The 13,488-nt window shown below is 35.8% G+C and overlaps 1 protein-coding gene across 1 annotated transcript; it reads right to left on the bottom strand.

Moving 5' to 3' along the window:
- Positions 1–10,457: 10,457 nt before the first annotated feature.
- Positions 10,458–11,189, bottom strand: LOC132548640 (beta-1,3-galactosyltransferase brn-like). Its single transcript, XM_060212516.1, has one exon. The coding sequence runs from the start codon at positions 11,187–11,189 to the stop codon at positions 10,458–10,460; it is 732 nt and encodes a 243-aa protein (XP_060068499.1).
- Positions 11,190–13,488: the final 2,299 nt, after the last annotated feature.

Raw genomic sequence — 13,488 nt, 5'->3', positions numbered from 1 at the left:
TCCTTCACTGGCGTTTTCTTCATCCTTTACTGGTGTTACCTTCATCATTTATCAGTGTTACCGTCATCCTTCACTGGTGTTACCTTCATCCTTTATCAGTGTTACCTTCATCCTTTATCAGTGTTACCTTCATCCTTCACTGGTGTTACCTTCATCCTTTATCAGTGTTACCTTCATCCTTCACTGGTGTTACCTTCATCCTTTATCAGTGTTACCTTCATCCTTTATCAGTGTTACCTTCATCCTTTATCAGTGTTACCTTCATCCTTTATCAGTGTTACCTTCATCCTTTATCAGTGTTACCTTCATCCTTTATCAGTGTTACCTTCATCCTTTATCAGTGTTACCTTCATCCTTTTTCCTTGTGTTACCTTCATCCTTTATCAGTGTTACCTTCATCCTTTATCAGTGTTACCTTCATCCTTTATCAGTGTTACCTTCATCCTTTTGCGGTGTTACCTTCATCCTTTATCAGTGTTACCGTCATCCTTTATCAGTGTTACCTTCATCCTTTATCAGTGTTACCTTCATCCTTTATCGGTGTTACCTTCATCCTTTATCAGTGTTACCTTCATCCTTTATCGGTGTTACCTTCATCCTTTATCAGTGTTACCTTCATCCTTTATCAGTGTTACCTTCATCCTTTGTATCTTCATCCTTTATCCATTTCCGTGTTACCTTCATCCTTTATGTTATAATCAGTTTACCTTCATCCTTCTGTTACCTTCACTGGTGTTACCTTCATCTTTTATCAGTGTTACCTTCATCCTTTATCAGTGTTACCTTCATCCTTCACTGGTGTTTTCATCCTTTACTCCTTCATCACTGGTGTTACCTTCATTCTTTACCAGTGTTACCTTCATCCTTTACCGGTGTTACCTTTTATCAGTGTTACCTTCATCCTTTATCAGTGCTACCTTCATCCTTTATCAGTGTTACCTTCATCCTTTATCAGTGCTACCTTCATCCTTTACCAGTGTTACCTTCATCTTCTATCAGTGTTACGTTCATCCTTAACCGGTGTTACCTTCATCCTTTATCAGCGTTACCTTCATCCTTCACAGTGTTACTTCATCCTTTATCAGTGTTACCTTCATCCTTTATCAGTGTTACTTTCATGCTTTACCGGTGTTACTTTCATCCCTTCATCCTTTATCATCCTTTATCAGTGTTACCTTCATCCTTTATCAGTGTTACCTTCATCCTTTATCGGTGTTACCTTCATCCTTTACCGGTGTTACCTTCATCTTTGATCAGTGTTACCTTCATCCTTTACCGGTGTTACTTTCATGCTTTACCGGTGTTACTTTCATCCTTTATCAGTGTTACCTTCATCCTTTACCGGTGTTACCTTCACCCTTTATCACCTTCATCCTTCACTGGTGTTACCTTCTTTTTCTTCATCCTTTATCTTTATCGGTGTTACCTTCATCCTTTATCGGTGTTACCTTCATCCTTTACCGGTGTTACCTTCATCCTTTATCAGTGTTACCTTCATCCTTTATCACTGTTACCTTCATCCTTTATCAGTGTTACCTTCATCCTTTACCGGTGTTACCTTCATCCTTTATCAGTGTTACCTTCATCCTTTATCAGTGTTACCTTCATCCTTTATCACATCCTTTATCAGTGTTACCTTCATCCTTTATCAGTGTTACCTTCATCCTTTACTGGTGTTACCTTCATCCTTTCTTGTTCTTCATCCTTCACTGGTGTTACCTTCATCCTTTATCAGTGTTACCTTCATCCTTTACCGGTGTTACCTTCATTCTTTATCAGTGTTACCTTCATCCTTTTCCGGTGTAACCTTCACCCTTTATCAGTGTTACCGTCATCCTTTACCGGTGTTACTTTCATCCTTTTCCGGTGTTACCTTCACCCTTTATCAGTGTTACCGTCATCCTTTACCGGTGTTACTTTCATCCTTTATCAGTGTTACCTTCATCCTTTATCAGTGTTACCTTCATCATTTACCGGTGTTACCTTCATCCTTGATCATTGTTACCTTCATCCTTTACCGGTGTTACCTTCATCCTTTATCAGTGTTACCTTCATCCTTTATCAGTGTTACCTTCATCCTTTATCAGTGTTACCTTCATCCTTTTTCCTGGTGTTACCTTCATCCTTTACCGGTGTTACCTTCATCCTTTATCAGTGTTACCTTCATCCTTTTTCCTTGTGTTATCTTCATCCTTTACCGGTGTTACCTTCATCGTTCACTGGTGTTACCTTCATCCTTTGATAAGTGTTACCTCCTTCTTCAGTGGTGTTACCTTCATCCTTTATCAGTGTTACTTTCATGCTTTACCGGTGTTACTTTCATCCTTTATCAGTGTTACCTTCATCCAGTGTTACCTTCATCTTTTATCGGTGTTACCTTCATCCTTTACCGGTGTTACCTTCATCCTTTACCGGTGTTACTTTCATGCTTTACCGGTGTTACTTTCATCCTTTATCAGTGTTACCTTCATCTTTTATCAGTGTTACCTTCATCCTTTATCAGTGTTACCTTCATCATTTACCGGTGTTACCTTCATCCTTGATCATTGTTACCTTCATCCTTTACCGGTGTTACCTTCATCCTTTATCAGTGTTACCGTCATCCTTTATCAGTGTTACCTTCATCCTTTATCAGTGTTACCTTCATCCTTTATCGGTGTTACCTTCATCCTTCACTGGTGTTACCTTCATCCTTCACTGGCCTTTTCTTCATCCTTCACTGGTGTTACCTTCATCATTTATCAGTGTTTCCTTCATCCTTCACTGGTGTTACCTTCATCCTTTATCAGTGTTACCTTCATCCTTTATCAGTGTTACCTTCATCCTTTACCGGTGTTACCTTCATCCTTTACCGGTGTTACCTTCATCCTTTACCGGTGTTACCTTCATCCTTTATCAGTGTTACCTTCATCCTTTTTCCTTGTGTTACCTTCATCCTTTACCGGTGTTACCTTCATCGTTCACTGGTGTTACCTTCATCCTTTGATAAGTGTTACCTCCTTCTTCAGTGGTGTTACTTTCATCCTTTATCAGTGTTACCTTCATCTTTTATCAGTGTTACCTTCATCCTTTACCGGTGTTACCTTCATCCTTTACTGGTGTTACTTTCATGCTTTACCGGTGTTACTTTCATCCTATATCAGTGTTACCTTCATCTTTTATCAGTGTTACCTTCATCCTTTATCAGTGTTACCTTCATCATTTACCGGTGTTACCTTCATCCTTGATCATTTTTACCTTCATCCTTTACCGGTGTTACCTTCATCCTTTATCAGTGTTACCGTCATCCTTTATCAGTGTTACTTTCATCCTTTATCAGTGTTACCTTCATCCTTTATCGGTGTTACTTAAACTCCAACTAGGGTAACCTTTATTATAATCAGTGTAAGCTTCATGCTTTATCAAATATTTTTATGTTGGGTCATCTCTATTTGGGGTATACATGTTTGCGGTGGTAAATTTTTGCGCTTGCGTATGAATAAGTACCACAGTATTCAGGCAGATGATAGATATGAAAAAAGTCTGCGAGGTATTTAATTTCGTGCTACCTTTAACAGCCACAAATAGAGCGAAATCAAATCCTCTGTGAATATTACCAACTCCACAATATATTAAAACCTCTTCCATCTAAACACAACAAAATTGTAATAAGTCATCTGTCTCAAATCCTTCTGGTCTTTATTTCTAGGGTGCAAAACATTAGATCACCAATCTTTTTACAATGTTCAGTAATTACATAAGGTATCAGTAATATTTTTCATGTACATGTAAAGCAATGAGACACATAGAGAAAACCAGAACTGTATTAGTCAGTCAGATACTTTCTGCATCATCCAAAGAAATGAACTGTTGTCACGTGTATACCAATACATATAACTGAGAATTAGAAAAAACTCAATGGTCACCGTCAAAAATGTATCAACCTGGTCTTGCCGAGGTAGAAATAAGAAAATAATGTAAAAAGGACAAATTAATCGCAACAAACTCAAGTGTCACCAGTAAATTTGATACCTTAATGTTGACAAGAAAGTTGAGAATTTAACTTACCAGTGACACTTGAGCTTGTTGGAATTAATTTTATCTTTATATATTTCATTAATCACCTCTCATACCTTTGGTATCCATGCTGAAGTGTAGTGCCCCACTGAAGAACCCACTTACCATGAAACTGACGGCTTTTTCCTGTTTAATCTAAGAAAATAATGTGATATCTCAGACGGGATATCAATATTTGTAATCCAATATGTTTGAACATAAAGCGGTGGTATTCCAGAATTTTAAAATGTACATGTAAATAGATCTTACCAAAACTAAAGTTTATCCACTACAGCGTAAATGAAAATTAGCGTGCTTTTCAAACTGTCCACACTTATGACCATTTCATCTTGTTCCAAAGAAATGAAAAGTGGTCAAACACGACCTGAAGTCTTTTTCATTATAGATATATAGTATCTCAAATGAGTTTTCATTTCATAAATTCTCATATGAAATGAAATCAAATTTCAAATACTTTTTATCATATAACTTTGGAAAATTATATTTTGGCAGTTTTAAAGTAAACATGTGGAGATTGAAATGGGTCGGGGCAGCTATTTTGATGGATAATTTCATTTCATGATATTCAAAAGCTCCTGAATGCCACTTATATAAAGCCATGTCTTGTTTTTCGATTCTCGTGGGTTCTGACAATGCACAGCAGTATTCAAACCAAGAGTTTTCTGGTAAGAACAAGAACGAACATCTCCCATTTGTCAGTTGAAAAGCTACAGTTCTGAAAAGATATTCCTGAAAACAGGACACCCTTGATTCTAATTCTCCTAATTTCGTTGTAAAAGTATCAAATTATGAAATTTAAATGGTATAAAACTAAGTATACATTCCTTGGAACACTGACAAACAATTAAGCACCATTAAAGCAGGGCAATCATAATCACGTATGTACACTATTCAATAAATGCTTAAAATAAGGGAAAGCAGTACTACATAAAGTTTACCATACATAAAATAATGCATCAATGAATGCACATGCAGTGCAGTTTGATAAGGAAGCCAATCAATGTATATATTTAATTTCTTTAGACACAAGTTTGATTTTTCTAATTCTTTAGACTGGATTAATCACCTTTAAATTTGAAATCAATTAGGTATTGATTAATGGATATTAATCTCTAATTCTAAAATGAGCCAGAAGTAAAATCAACAACAATAACAGAATATCTCTCAAAACAATAGGTGCTTATCCTAAATATCACAGTAGTAGCACTTGTTTAAGGGATATTATGTACAAGTTGGCGTTTTAAAGTATATACTTTCTATACAAAAATAGAGAAGTATATAGAAATCCAATAACTGTAGCAATTTCATTAAGAAATTCAAATCAAAATTTACAAACGTTTTCTATGACCTAGAAATTCCATATTCAAGTTTTATTAGCCGAACAGTGTAAACTACAACCGTCACCTATGGGCTAACTGACCCACCCACCCTTTTGCACCCAAGGGCCCCCAAGGGAAGACAACCACTTGTTATCACACAAACTCATATCTCCTTTACTAGGGATGCTTTCTACCAAGTTTGGTTGAAATCAGTTAAACTTAAATTCTCGACCCTTTACAGTGCCCCGTTGAGGGGGATGTTATTGACCCAATTCTTATTTCACTCATAAATATGGTAGACCTCGCCCCAAGGTCCCTAATTATGGAGTCCGTTGGACTGTCGGTTCAGGAGAAAAAGATGTGCCAAATTTTACACTTTTTGCCCCCTAATTAGGTCCCTATAAGGCCCACACAAATGGCGTTCTGTGAAGGTACAAGAACATGTCATGTATAATATGGGAGGAGTAGGTGGTACAAAATTGTGTCCACAGACAGACAAGCAAGCTTTTTCCAGAACCCCCCCCCCCCTACCCACTTTGTTGTGGGGGTATAAATATTTATGACTATATATTAATATTGAAAAGAGACAAGTCAAACAGAGCAATAGAATACAATTCTGATCCCAGCAGAAATTGTTTATAAGTGAACACAGCATGCAAATCTTAATCTGGGATCCAGTTGGCCTAAATGTATTATACCAGTATTTAGAGCCGAATACCTTTTATTATTATCAGGGGATTAACGTCCTCCACTGCCCTTATATACCCCCATAGGACTCTGAACAATAGAGTCTACGCTACAGGTGTACAGCGCTTCAGGTAAACAATACATGAACACACCTTACTACCCCAATAACCGCACGAGCTACCTCGCTCTACACAGAGTACAATACACAATATTCATCATTAGGTGCATACTGATACTAATGCTTACATTCATATTACAATAAACACGCAAATATAAATTTGTATTTACTAATTCATATCGCATAATATAACAACCATGACACTATAGATAATACACGTATTTGTAGTAATAGAATACATCACATAATTATAAACTTAGACATCAGTTCTTAAAATCTGATTAAACAACTCAGAATTGTCATTCTTTACAAACAAGGATGAGAAAATGAAAGAAGAAACATTCCATTCTTTCAGCAATTTTCGAGGGATTTTGGCACCCATCATTGTCTAGTCTTTACCTACCTAGTATTCTGATTATTTGACAGAATATGTAAATTAACTAAAGCAGCAACAAAACAATTAGTTAAACCCGACACTAAGAGTAGCTGTCATACAATCATGTACCTCCATTTAATTTCCTTAAAAATACTGAATTCAATTATAAAAAACAACTAATTATGTCTTAATTTTTTAAATCAAATGGAAGAAAATGAAAGAGGAAAAACATCAAATCTGACATTCTCAAGATAATATAGATACTTCTCCTATATTTTTACGTTAGTATCATTTTAGAGCGAACCAACATTTCAAATAAGGATATGCCAATTTCCAATAGTTTATATTACGTAGCAATGCCCAAATAATTGGACACATACACTGGTAGCCGGTGTAAGGTGACAGGTTTCAGTACTGATTTGGTGTTAAAGTCATTCCCTTACTGTGTAAAGTAACACTTTTAAGAGAAAATTTGGTGTAATGCCGCACCCGTGCGGTGTAAGGTAACATTAAAGGTATCGATTTGGTGTAAAGTCATTCCCTCACAGTATAAAGTAACACTTTTAGGTGAGATTCTGGTGTAAAGTGACTCTCTTACGGTGTAAAGTAACACTTTTAGGTGAGATTCTGGTGTAAAGTCACTCTCTTACTTAAAGTAACACATTTAGGTGAGGTGTAAAAGTAACACATTTAGGTGACTTTTAGGTATTAGAGATTCTGGTGTAAAGTGACTCTCTTACGGAATAATTTCTCAAAAATAGCTGTTGTTGGATTAAATGTAATATACTTTTAATGTTCGTTAATTGCTTACTGAAAAATACTTTAAATCAACCCTTCGTGTATTTTTGGATAATTAAGTTTCTGCAGTGGTGTTGCATTTGTGTTACCAAATTTCATAACGTCATGTTTATTGCTATGTTGTTTGTTTTCGAATATTTGCTACAATATTTCTGTCATGCTGTAATGAATGAAACGACTGTACATAATTATGTCTTCGAATAGAATTGTCCTCTGCCATCTTGTACATTACTTAAGAATTTGACACAATTAATTATGTATATTTGTATCCTATATGTTGTATTGCATTTGGAATAAATAAACTTGTAAAATTATTAACACCGTAGATTCCTATGTGGCTTGGGCACAGCACGGTACGGACACACACAAAACAAGTAGTGATTGTAATGGGGACCATTACAAATGTCCCCCAAACAACCCCTTCAGCAGTTAATGACCACAATAATCAGACCTGCAGTCATGCCAAACATGGACGGCGCCATCTCCTATAGTGCCACCTAACACATCTAGACCAATTTTGACGAAAATCGGACAATATGTAAAATTTGGCCAAATTTTGACCACAGCTGACCGCTGAGATGACCGATTGGAAAAATTCAAGTGGCCTGCACTCCGCCTCGCTTGTATGAATATGTGTGTAAAGTTTTGGTAAATTCCATACCACAGTTTTTGAGAAACGCGTTGGAAACCTCGCCGGCGGAAGAAAGTAGAAGAAATAAGAATAATATAAATAATAATAATGATAAGAAGAAACGGAGCAAACACAATATGTCCTCCACTTTGTTTGGGGGACATAACTAAGACACTTCTGAATTAAGTCCGAAATACTAGAACACTATAACACAGGTAAGTCTTAGACGTATCTGCTTACCGCTCAAATATACCCTATGCTTGTTTATAAAGAGTCGAGAGTACTCGTTTCGCATGAGTGAGAGTATTGGAAGATCGAGTGTACAGTTTGATCAGGAGAAGATTCAAGATTTTTTATTACTCTCTGACACACATACGCATGTAACAAGAGGTCATACAATATTTAAATCAGACATAACAGGGAGAGTAGATAGTACACATTAAAGTTCAACATAATCTCATATATTCAGTATCATTTCATGGGCAAATTTAGTAGTATTTTATGGACAGATTAAGTATTATTTCATGGACAAATTCAGCAATAAAATTTAAACAGATTCAGTATTATCAAGGACAGATTGAGCAATATTTCATAGAAAGATTCAATAGTATTTCATGGACAGATTCTGTGTTATCATGGACACAATCAGGAATTATCATGGACACAGTCATTATTTACATGAGTAAATTTTACATTAACTATAATGAAATCAAAAAGTTACAAACACCAATTATTGTAACAAAATAAGATCCGATTAATAATTATGCAGTTAATAACCAATCAGAGTTAATTAATAATATTTTATATAATTGATGATATTTAGTGCAGAGCTATCAAACCGTTTATCGGTCAAGGAATTAGATAAGTACTTAAGGTCTCACGTTAAATACATAATTCAAGCATTTATGGTCAGTTTATAGAACTGGACCTACGTCATTGAATACGTATGAAACTTCAAATTGTGAGATCAGCACGGAGTATTACAAAATTTGGGCTAATTCTGGTAGGGTTAGGAACACTTGACAATTTCACATGCTTGGCAACGTGATCGTTGTCTATAAAATAGGGGCTTGCACTGTTGCTAACAGACTTGGGGAGAACGACTGGCCAGAGAACATCACCAGTGTTACTCTCTCTCCTCATTTCTCATATTCGGCCAATGGAACCTAAAACTTGTTAACTGTAGACTTTATTTCAACTTTTCGAACTCTTTCGTTTTAACTGCATGGGAAGACTGGAGAACTCGTACTACCTGGTTGTATTGTTAAGCACCTGGAGTGTTACGAAGTACTAACTATGAAAAACCACTATACGATGAAATAAACGTTTCGGTCAACCCAAGTAAACACTGTGTTTAGTCATTGTGTTACATTATATAATAGATTATAATTTACACATCATCGTCATCATGAACATCAATCATCATCATCATCATCATCATCATCATCATCATCATCTTGAACATCAATCATCATCATCATCATCATCATCATCATCATCACCATCATCATCATCATCATCATCATCATTAGAGCATCATCATCATCACCATCATCATCACCATCACCATCATCATCATCATCATCATCATCATGAACATCAATCATCATCATCATCATCATCATCATCATCATCATCATCATCATCATCATCATGAACATCAATCATCATCATCATCATCATCATCATTAGAGCATCATCATCATCACCATCATCATCACCATCACCATCATCATCATCATCATCATGAACATCAATCATCATCATCATCATCATCATCATCATCATCATCATCATCATCATCATGAACATCAATCATCATCATCATCATCATCATCATCATCATCATTAGAGCATCATCATCATCATCATCATCATCATCATCATCAACAACATCATCATCATCATCATCATCATCATCACCATCATCATCATCATCATCATCATCACCATCATCACCACCATCATCATTAGAGCATCATCATGATGATGAGAGAAGATGTGTACCGAAAACGATGTTATATCAACAAAACATGGAGTGTACCAAAATGTCGAACAGTATTTGATTCAATTGTATTATATCGTAAATATCTTTAACAACAATGACAGCAAGACGTGTCAATAGTATATATTAGGCAAAAAATTGTGAGATTTCGTCGTAGGTTTCGTTTGACCAATTTATTCCCCTCAATACATGTGTGGGATTCCAAGGCGAAATGTAGTTACCTAATTTACACGTTTTTCTAGCCAGTCTTCATTAATCAAGTAGTTAGAACTCAGCGGAAAATAATATTCAATTAGGAGTCTAGACAAACTGAAATTTGTACATAATTCAAGTCTATCAGAAAAAATGTCATTTTCCTCGAGGTGTCGGCTAGTTGTTATGTAATGGGCTATATATTGTATAGCCTTTGATTCGCCATAAGGATCATTTAAGCATCTAATCCTTGATTCACCACGACAAAACAAGTTCTATGTTGTGGCTTTGATCATCTTCCAGGCATTTTTCAAAACACCTGGATTCTTATAGTCATTATATACGAACTGTTTTTTAAATTTTGTTAACTGGTTCTGGTTCGTTTGAAATCTGTGATCATGTCGTGGTATGATGCCCAGTTTCAGAGCCACGATACCTAGGTAACTATCGTCGATATGAATGTACTTGACGAAAGGGAATGCTAGAGTAAATCTCTTTGCGATCTTTTGCGAGACAACATATGATCCACCTCTAAGATATGGCGGCCAGTGTTTATGTTCATAAACATTTTCCGGTACACTCCATCGGTGTTTCCGCCTTATAGCACGCGCCATGATGATCTGAATTCCACAGAACAAAGAGTCTAACTGTTCTGGATTGAACGATCGCAAAAAGTCCATGATATTATCTATACGTGGTAAATGGTCTTCGTCTATAAATAGAATAGCTCTCGCTGTTGGGCATTCATTAACGGCCCAGTTAAATCCCATGATGGTTTTCAGCGTGTTGTTTGCGTAAGTATCCACAAAATTTTCTACAATCACGTCCTGGTACGTTTCATCCTCCAATTTGGTTTGTTCAGCATGTGATACGGAGAACCCGAGCATAAATCGTAATACAATATTTTTACTCAGGTCAGCGCCCCATGTGTTTCTAATAGCATCTCTTAAAAAAACATTTTTAACACTTGATTTCACAAGAATGAGCAGCGTTATGTTTTCTGTCATGTTCGGAAAGCTACACTTCGGAGAGCGGTGTATGTATTCATAACCGTGCTCATTGATAGGTTTAACTGTAATGTTAATATTATTTTCAATTTTATCGTCGATGATTTTTTTTAAGTCTATATCCAATGGAAAATGTATAGCGGGATGAGATTTTGGCGACACAGTTGTATTTGACACACTCTTCACATTTTTCGGCGTAGTGTTTTGTGTTTTGTTGAACGAAGGGAACACTGAAACGGTGGGAAATGAGGAGACAGCCCTTACACTTGCAACCGGAAATTGGTTTCTGACTTCCTGACTAATAACCATCTGGAGATCGTTTTGGGCATGATATAAGACATAGGGGAGCAACGTTGCCAGCAAAATCATAGGTACGAATCTGATGACTTTTTTATTAAACATCCTGACGTACATCATCATAGCATGTTTCAAGATTTCCATTTTGTCAAAATTGGAGTTGCGTCCCTTCGTTTCAAGAGAGATTCACTATTGTCGTGTTTGTAACATAAACTGAAGCTATATATTCATTATTTGTGATCAGGTTGTTTTGCTGAGCTTAATTTAAGTTATATTTTTCTTCAAATATTTATTGATTTTTATTCCGTCTCTTTGCAGAGGCTATGTGTAGTGAGAGTTAGTTATTTTTCTTCGAGTTACGTCCCTTAGTTGGAGTGACTTTTAGCGGAAATTGAATCCTTGTGATGAACTACGGTCCGTATTTGGAGTTATGGCTCCTTTGTAATCTCTGGGTGTACTGTTCACATCTGTCAGTTATCCAAATATTGTCCTTTTCCAGATTTCCCCCTAAAATGAAATAAGAAATCTAGAATTACAATGAACACAGTAGAAAATAAAACTTATAAAAATGATGCGATTAGTTACAAATACCTCGTAACTTTCATTTTCACTTTTATACATAACACAGACTTTGTTAAGATATTCGGTGGTATACATTTAGGGGGATAGTATGTTTGTTTGTATGCATATACTGGACGTTAGATAAAGAATTCAGGTTTTAATACGAGATGATGTTGAGTTAAAACGACAAAAATCATCATCTGATATAAAGTAAATGCATAAAATAAATCTAATTATTCCCATTTAAAAACAATTTCAGTCTAAAGGTAATGTAATTATTGCAACATCAACGAATGTCAACAATTAACTAGTATCTGCACATTTCTATTCGCAAGAGTTACATGTTATTATTCTGTTTAAACGTTCATTTCAACCATTAATGATATAGAAGCTGTTCCGCTTTCAAGCCAAGTTGTCGATAGTTTCGGAACAGGTTGTGGGTCAAAGCACGTGCATATGCTTTGCTGTTTCTATTCGTGAACTATCTGTCTTTATTGTTTATATTGATTGCTAGTGCACATACCCATAATTCGCCAAGTCTTTCTCTAAATGGCGCAGATATTTATTTACTAAAGTAGATCGATACTAGAAAAACAACAACATCGGCAATAGGTCGGGATAGGTTGTAATACATCTGTAACATGATTCCAGGTCCCTGTGACGGGATAAGTTGTAATACAGTAGTAAGTAGTGAACAGGTAAAGAAGAGTAATCAGGTTAGAAAAAGTAAACAGGTAAGAAAGAGTAAACAGGTAAGAAAGATTACACAGGTAAGAAAGAGTAAACAGGTAAGAAAGAGTAAACAAGTAAGAAAGAGTTAATAGGTTAGAAAAAGAGGTAAGAGAGAGTAAACAGGTAAGAGAGTGTAAACAGGTAAGAAAGAGTAAACAGGTAAGAAAGAGTAAACAGGTAAGAAAGAGTAAACAGGTAAGAAAGAGTAAACAGGTAAGAGAGAGTAAACAGGTAAGAAAGAGTAAACAGGTAAGAAAGAGTAAACAGGTAAGAAAGAGTAAACAGGTAAGAGAGAATAAACAGGTAAGAAAGAGTAAACAGGTAAGAAAGAGTAAACAGGTAAGAAAGAGTAAACAGGTAAGAGAGATTACACAGGTAAGAAAGAGTAAACAGGTAAGAAAGAGTAAACAGGTAAGAGAGATTAAACAGGTAAGAAAGAGTAAACAGGTAAGAGAGTGTAAACAGGTAAGAAAGAGTAAACAGGTAAGAGAGAGTAAACAGGTAAGAAAGAGTAAACAGGTAAGAAAGATTACACAGGTAAGAAAGAGTAAACAGGTAAGAAAGAGTAAACAGGTAAGAGAGAGTAAACAGGTAAGAGAGAGTAAACAGGTAAGAAAGAGTAAACAGGTAAGAAAGAGTAATTTACCCTATTAGGTCATAATTATAAAACATTCTTGAGAAAGTAAACAGGTAAGATGTCCGGGGTTTT

This window comes from Ylistrum balloti, unplaced genomic scaffold (assembly GCF_031769215.1).
Source record: "Ylistrum balloti isolate Yb309-2 unplaced genomic scaffold, AGI_CSIRO_Ybal_v1 Utg370022, whole genome shotgun sequence".
Taxonomy (NCBI): Eukaryota; Metazoa; Mollusca; class Bivalvia; order Pectinida; family Pectinidae; genus Ylistrum; species Ylistrum balloti.
The sequence above is the reverse complement of the archived record's forward strand: the minus strand, read 5'-3'. Positions and strand labels throughout refer to the sequence as shown.

Excerpts from the sequence above, each read along its gene's own strand:
- LOC132548640 (XM_060212516.1), bottom strand. The coding sequence starts at position 11,189 with ATGACAGAAAACATAACGCTGCTCATTCTTGTGAAATCAAGTGTTAAA.